Here is an 8,358-nt window from a genome sequence, read left to right on the forward strand (position 1 = left end):
CACACTCAATATTTCTCTGTGCTATAAATCTTATTACCTTCCCAACATACACACTATCGATCAGAAATTATCCACTCCTGGCGCGCAGATACAATGCTGAAAGTGGATAGATATTGGCCCATGGTTGCTCACATCCAAAACATATCCATATAGTGAGATGATCCCTCAAAAGGTGATAACATTGTTTGCTTTTCTCCATTTTCATTACAACCACTTCAAATAATTGTCGAGAAGAAAAATGCAAACCTCGGTCAACAAATAACACAGAATATAGTGTAATTTCGCCGCCCTCTGCATACATTGAGATAAAATGAAATAGTGATTGGAAATAGCAGAGTTGGAACTTTGAACTATCTATAGTATAAATCCCCAAATTCTTCACATCATTATGTACATATGCATGGAAAAATATTTGTTGATCGTCAGTTTCGCAACAGTGGCAAAAATTTACTCTTAAATAATAATGCAAATATGAATTTTGACTGCTTTTAATCCTTGATCACATTTCGGCGCTAATTCGACACAAAAACCTCAGAAAGTGGTATTGCAATTCTGTCTCAAACAGAATTGCCTTCATCATCTCCAAGGAGTGACAGAGAAAAAGGGGCAATGGCCACGTTAAACGATCTTGAGCCTACTTTATCAATGTGTATCATCTCAAAGTCACCTTCCTGCATTATAAAAATCCAAAATGACAAGATTTAAGGTATAATATGGTTTTATTATGTGGGACTGATGCGGAGGCATATATGCAAATGCTTGAAATTCAGAATCAATCTTGAATCAAATAAACAACTATAACAATGAGTTTAAAACAATGGGGAATTAGCAGAAAAACTATGTCATGTATATACTTCGAGTAGACAATTTATTTTATTGAAGCAAAATGATTAATAATTTTCCAGGAATATATAAATAAAGGGAAGAAATTTTATGCTTCTATCCTTCGTTGTGGACTGTGGTTATATTACTACTACTTCCTCAATTTCTAAATGATAGTGTTTCTATAAAATTATAGATATTCCAAAGAGTGGTAGTTACTAGTTATTGCATCATTAGAGAACAAAGAATTGCCCAAACTAATGAAATAAATAAAATTGAAAGAAAAGCATTTCTTACCATTCTACCATTTGGTGTGTTCAATGGGCATGCTGAAGAGTATTCAAAACTAGTCCCGGGAAGTATTGTTGGCTGTTCACCTACAACACCACTCCCCCTGTGATATTTAAAAAACAAAGCATAGAAGTTATGTTGAACTGGAAACACCATGGATTCAAAAGGAAAAAGAAACACCTAGAAAGCATAATACAACAAAATAGAAAAGCAAAAGATAATAAGCTCACCAGACATTTTCCATTTTCCCATTACCATCTGTTATAATCCAATGCCTTCTAAGAAGTTGAACAGGTTGGTCTGAGTTATTGGAGATTCTTATTCTATATGCAAAGAAGTATAGCCCCTTCGAAGGTTGACTTCTTCCCTCTATATATATACTCCTAACTTGAACCCTGATTCCCTGAACAAGTTGAAATATATGTCAAGTGTTCAGAATTCCCTTGTGTCCTAGTAAGTGATGTCCCAGATTAGATAAAGCGCTAAAGGCATTTACTCCCAGAAATTACAAGTTTAACAGTTTCTACAAGAGAAGAAAAGAAGAAGAAAAAGAAAAAGAAAAAGAAAAAGAAATTTGGAACATTTTTGCAAGAGCTGAATCGACATTTCCATGTTTGAAATTATATTAAACTAATAGTTTAACCAAGGCTATCAAATCTAAACACTGTTTTAAAAAGGGAAGTCACATTTAACTCGGTTTAGATATAAGATTACGTCAAGATCGAATAATTTAAAATATGAAGATTAGTATTTAACTGAATGTAGCGGTCATACCAATGTTGTAGCATCACTTGAACATTTTAAAAATGAATGTGGGGCAATGCTTTTTAGTTCATCACGGTATTTGGCTGCATCCTGTGAAAAAGGGAGAGTCCGTCAGAATGCATATTTTTAAGAAAATATGCGTAACAGCACAAACACTTGAAAGAGGCCAAGTTTTGTCAATTCACAATAGAAGATGAAGGATAAGGGTACCAATCTTATAGTCCAACAAACTTTGAAAGAAAATTCAACTTGAGAAGAATAGGACAATTAAATTTCAAGTCAGATGGTGCTAGTGAGCTACTATCAGCTTGAGCATAGAAGCATAACTGCTCGAAATTTTGTTTGCTTACTGGCTGGCTTTATAACAAATAGTTACTGATTTTGAAGACAGTATTCATGGAATAACCAAGCAGAACTCAAGCATACATGCATGCAATCAAGCTTTCTTCTGCAAGATTATCAAGCCTACTCATATACCATACTACTTAAAAAGCTGAATTCTAATAATAATGTGCGGCCCATGATCAGTAATAGTATACAACTAATTATACCAACAGTAAATCAAACCAAAACAACGAGAAACTATTAGGTAGTGTTTATTTCCAGAGATTGGAATGAAACTGAGGAACTGGGACTCAATATTATATTTGGTAGTTAGAGACTTGAACTAAAACCTGAGTCCCAGACACAAAAGTTCAGTCTCTTTAGTACCTCCAGAAAGTGGGGAACAGAGGGGACCAAAATTTCTGGAACTGGAGACTAAACTTTAATAATATTAAAAAAAAAAGACTCTCATTTAACTTCTCAAATTCTAAATCTACCCCTCAATCTTTATATTTATCTTAAGCCAAATATGATAGTTAGACATAACTCAATCCAGTACATTTTATATCAAACACAATACAGAGACTTAATTTAGTTTGTCCTTCAGTCTCTATCTCCTAATCTCTGTCTCTCAGTCTCAGTCTCAGAATGTATGTCGAAACATTGATATGCAGTTATATCCCATTAATGTCTCTAATTCAAACTATGAAATGGGCAAGCTTCCTATTTAAACATTTTCCAGTTGAACCAGAAATTTAACCAACCTAAACAAGGATCCTACAGTCAAGTACTCCACTCCAAGACCAACTGTTACCTGAGAGCTTTACCTATCGAAATCACAGAACAGAAAATGCCCCCAAAACCTCTTGTCAGTTCAGTTAGTTAGCTTCACACAGGAAGTTAGTTATTTTCCTCCCTAGTGGTTAGTCAGTCAGCAACTAACCGTGAATATATGTACAGCTTGAAGAGTAGTTAACTAGCTTAGTACGAAAAGTTAGTTAGGCACAATAAATGAAATGATTGAAAGAAGAAAAATAAGAATAAAGACCTTGAATCTCTCATCAGCAATGGCTTCCTTGAGCAATCTCCTTAAACGCAAAACAGGCTCCTCCTCCTCAAACAGCTTGAGTGAGTCTCGAATCCTAGCGGCTTCTTTGTAATCCTACATACGCCAATGAATTTTTCGGGGGAAAAAAAAGCTTAATTAATCATAAAAAACTGAACAGAAAATAAACAAAGAAAACCTGCTGGTACAATAAACATTTTGGCAATTTCCAAAAAGATCATCACCTCAGATTTAGCAGCTACCTCCATCTGCTGCTTTAAGAGTGCGTAAGTGTGGCTCCGAGACTGAAAGGAGCTTGTGGTGCTGTCTTCTCTGCCACTTCCATAACCGTTTCTCTCCGAAGCACACGCCAATTGCATTCCCCCCCTATTTTTCTTCTTCTTTCTCTTTCGGTTGCAAAAGTAACCTAAGCTAAGCTACGCTAGTGAGAGTGATGGCTTGAACATGCAGCCATTGATGATTGGAAACTTAGCATAAGAATCTTCACCGCACTTTGGTTTTTCTGTGCAGCGTTACTGCATTGGTGCTACTATGGTTAATGTGTTCTCTCACACTGTTGAGTTGAATTGAAGCTTAAGATGCCAAATTAGCACCACAAACAAAACGTGAGGTTACCAAATTATCCATTTGTAGAATATCCAACGAACGAAAATAAAATAAAATAAAATAATTTTATAAACATTTTTCGTTTTTACTCGTTTCATTATTTAGAGTTATCAGTGCGCTAGGCGTTAGCTGCGATGGAAATGAAAATATGTGTACGAGGAGGAAAGAAAAAATAAAAAATAAATAAATAATTTAAATTGTTTAATTTTTATTTTCATTTATTTTTAAAATGTTACATAATTAATAGATTAGACAATTATCCGTGATAATTATACTAAAAATTAAAAAAAATACTAATTTATTTCGAATTTGTTATAATATCTACTAATGTTTTAAAAGGCTGGTCCAATTAAAAACCAATGATATTTTTTATTTGATTTGGTAAAAGATTTGCCAATTATAAAAACCAATAAAAAATAAATAAACTGTTCGAATTCTTTAAACCGAATCGAAATCTAACAAATTATTTCAAAACGGTATTGTTTTGGCATTTTTAAAAAAATGAAAATTTAAAAATATTCCTCTAAAAATTTTTTTAAATTCTTTACTCACGTAAAAAATTAGAACCAAGTGCTCTTCTCTTTTGCAAAGAAAGAAAAGAGGTGACAAATCCTAGCTTTTATTGTCGCAACCATTTTTACCACCGTCGTCCTATCGTTCTTCGCGATGCGTTGTTTATCTTCTTCACCAGGTCTAACTTCTTCGTCTCTATGCTGCGTTTATTTATGAAAACAAGATAAGAAAAGACACTAAAAACAAGACATAAAAGACATAAAAGACAGAGGTACAAAATTTAGTGTTCTTGTTGTAAACCCCGCATAATTAACAAATAATTAGTCAATAAATTAATATTAATCCAAAAAATTAGAAAATAGAATTTTATAATTTCATGTGGTAGAATTAAGTAAAACATGAATTTTGATACTAATTTTAAAGAATTCGGCCTAAAATTAGACCATACACGTTGAATAGATTGAACTGGGCCCGAACCGAGCCCATGACCCAACCCAAGCTTCATTAAACAAAATGAACTCAGCATCCTCTTCCTCCCTCATAAGCTATTCACGTTGCACAAAGAAAAGGGGAGGAGGAAGGAGATTATCAAAACCTAAGCTTGATTTCAAATCAAGATAACTTTCAATCCGGAGCTCCGATCGCTGCATTGTTTGCGGCTACGCGACCACCGCGTCAGGTTCTATGAATCCATCAAAACAATTTCATAGGTAAGCCTCATTTTTGACCCAGCTGCTCTAGCCCTTAATTTTCGGAATTATGAGAGTATATGTTGAGATTTTGTTGGTTTGGTGTTTTAGATTCGAATTAACTTGCGAGAATTGTCGGGTCTAGCTCACTTAAGCTGTGGGTCAGGTAAAAACCTTCAAACCCTTTGTGGAATGTGAAATTAGTGAACTTTATATTGATTGTGGTGATAATTGTGATGTTAGATTGAACATTTATTGTTGGTTGGAGTCAAGATTAAGAATGTGGAGCTTGGATTGAACTTTGGGGGCTAGAGGGCTATTTGGTGTGGTTTTTGAGTCTTGGAAGCTTGAAAAATGCTAAATTGTGAGGTGTTCCAGGCATTAACGAGGAATCAGCCAAGGTATGGTTTCAATTTCTTGTAATTAAAATATAATGTGTCGTGAAAACTTAGGTTAGTTAACCGTAGGATAAGATTAATTATTTATGATGTTGATGATTGAGATTGGTGGCTATGTATAAGGGTTGGCAATTTGAGGTTGCGGTTGATACTATGATGTTTGTGATGTTTAATCTTGTATATGAGATTGATAAATAATGATAATGGTGTATATTCGAATGTTGTTTTGAACTTGAAATATTGGATTGAAAACTTGATGGAGATAGTGAATTAGCATATTGAGAAGTGTTGTGATATAATTGAGGTTGGTTTGGAGCCATTATGGTAAGATTTGCTAAGTTTTAAAGGGGTTGGGATTTAAATGTTTCGAAAGTTGAGGTTTGACATTTTAATGAAATCTTTGATTTTTGACCAACTTCGACGAGCCATAACTTGGCCTCCGAACCTTAGATTTTATTTCAAATCTATCTAGAATGAAAATTTGGTTTGAAAGGTTTACACCGTTCAAAAAACAAATGAAAAATGTTTTAAAACGAAAAAGTTATGCATGTCCGAAGTTTGGTGTGCAAAACAAGAATTCTGGACATAACTGAGATGATTTTTCTTGTATGCATTGTTTGTCTGTGCAACTGATATAGTTATAACTTAGCTGACATGTCATTTTTCCTTAGGCACTGTCTAGAGGTCCCACGTACGTGGCAATGTAACGCGTACGCGGAAGTGGGGATCTTTCACGGTTGCGTGCGCGGTCATATGGCACGCGACACAGGAATATCACTCGGTTTGAGGAGCTCTTGTACTCGAAGCAGTGACGCGTACGCGAGAGTGTCCAAAATTGCTTCCTGCGTACGCAAGCAGGGGCTGCATATGTAGACCCCCTGTTTTTCTAAAACATGAATTTTTGCATTTTAAACCATTCCTTTAACTTTCAAAACCTTTGTAATTCTTGTTTAAAGCCTAATAGGTGTATTTCGGGTAACATAGTATGATTAGGACTGTTGAAGAAGATAACTTGTTGGTGAAAAAAGAGGTTAAGTGGACGATGATGAATAAGGAAGTGCTATGATGTTATATATATGTTGTGATTAATGGATGAATTCATGATGTATAATGATATGTGACGGGTGAAAATTAGATTTCCACACAAACTCACCGGCAAGTGTACCGGGTCGCATCAAATAGTAATAACTCACAAAAGTGAGGTCAATCCCACATGGATTGATGGATCAAGCAACTTTAGTGAGTGATTAGTTTAGTCAAGCTAATAATATTGAGTGATAATTGATACAGCAGAAAGTAAATTACAAGAAATTTAAAGTGCCGAAAGTAAATTGGACAGAAACTTAAAGAACAAGAAAAGTAAATTGCAGAAGATCTAACTTGCAGGAAGTAAATTGACAGAATATTAAAGAACAAGAAATGTAGATTGCAGCAAATGTAAAGAGGGCTGGGTGCTGGAAAATTAAATGAAGGCAGTAAATTACAACTCAGATCAATTGCAGAAAATTAAATTGCAGAAAGAGTAAATCAGATTGAATCATGAACATAACAAAAAGGTAAAATTGCAGAAAAGGAAATTGGAGTAGAGGATTGTAGAAATTGAAATTTGCACAAACTGAATTCAATGTAACTCAAGTGTAGAAAGTGCAGAAAAATAAAAAGTGTATCAAAAAGAGCTTTCTATTCTATCCTACTGCTACTCCTATTGCTCTCTAGCAGAGCCAGCCTTCCTAATGAAATGAAACTGATGCCTTTTTATAGGCTTTACAAAATGAAAATGAAATTGAAATTGAAAACAAATTACAATTTAAATGAAATTCCTAATCTAACTATTTCTTGGATGGACGCCCCAGCTACTGGTTCTATTCGGGACAGATGATCAGCTACTTGGTTCTCCGTCCCTTTTCTGTCTCTTATTTCTATATCAAACTCTTGCAGAAGCAACACCCATCTTATGAGCCTGGGTTTTGAATCCTGCTTTGTGAGTAAGTACTTAAGAGCAGCATGGTCAGTGTACACAATCACCTTTGATCCCACTAGATAGGATCTAAACTTGTCAATGGCATAGACCACTGCAAGTAACTCTTTTTCTGTGGTTGTGTAATTCTTCTGTGCATCATTTAGAACATGGCTGGCATAATAAATGACATGCAGAAGCTTGTTATGCCTCTATCCCAACACTGCACTAATGGCATGGTCACTGGCATCACATATTAGTTCGAATGGCAATGTCCAGTCTAGTGCAGAGATGACTGGTGCTGTGACCAGCTTAGCTTTCAGGGTCTGGTGGTAATTTTTCAATTACCTCTACCTTTGCCTTATCCACCTCTATTCCCTTGCTTGAAATTTTGTGCCCAAGGACAATTCCTTCAGTCACCATAAAGTGACATTTCTCCCAGTTTAAAACCAGGTTAGTCTCTTGGCATCTTTTCAGGACAAGTGCTAGGTGGTTAAGACAGGAGCTGAATGAGCCTCCATATACTGAGAAGTCATCCAGGAAGACTTCCAGGAATTTCTCCACCATATCAGAGAAGATGGATAGCATGCATCTCTGAAAGGTTGCAGGAGCATTACACAGACCAAAAGGCATCCTCTTGTAGGCAAACACGCCAGAAGGGCAAGTAAATGCTGTTTTCTCTTGGTCTTGAGGATCTACTGCAATTTGGTTGTAACCTAAAGCCATCCAAAAAGCAGTAATAATCATGACCAGCTAATCTTTCTAGCATTTGGTCTATGAATGGTAAAGGAAAATGATCCTTTTTGGTGGCTGTATTGAGCCTTCTGTAGTCAATACACATACGCCACCCTGTGACTGTTCTTGTAGGAACCAGTTCATTTTTTTCATTATGAATAACTGTCATGCCTCCCTTTTTGGGGACAACTT

The 8,358-nt window shown here is 35.4% G+C and overlaps 1 protein-coding gene across 1 annotated transcript; it reads right to left on the reverse strand.

The window, feature by feature from the left end:
- Positions 1-300: 300 nt before the first annotated feature.
- Positions 301-3,616, reverse strand: LOC107493002 (uncharacterized). Its single transcript, XM_016114083.3, has 6 exons — positions 3,493-3,616; positions 3,251-3,364; positions 1,888-1,968; positions 1,344-1,516; positions 1,120-1,216; positions 301-671 (listed from the first exon to the last, which is right to left on the reverse strand). The coding sequence occupies exons 1-6, from the start codon at positions 3,514-3,516 to the stop codon at positions 558-560; spliced, it is 603 nt and encodes a 200-aa protein (XP_015969569.2). The 5' UTR covers positions 3,517-3,616; the 3' UTR covers positions 301-557.
- Between the last annotated feature and the right edge of the window lie 4,742 nt (positions 3,617-8,358).

The sequence above is a fragment of the Arachis duranensis genome, chromosome 1, assembly GCF_000817695.3.
Source record: "Arachis duranensis cultivar V14167 chromosome 1, aradu.V14167.gnm2.J7QH, whole genome shotgun sequence".
Classification (NCBI taxonomy): domain Eukaryota; kingdom Viridiplantae; phylum Streptophyta; class Magnoliopsida; order Fabales; family Fabaceae; genus Arachis; species Arachis duranensis.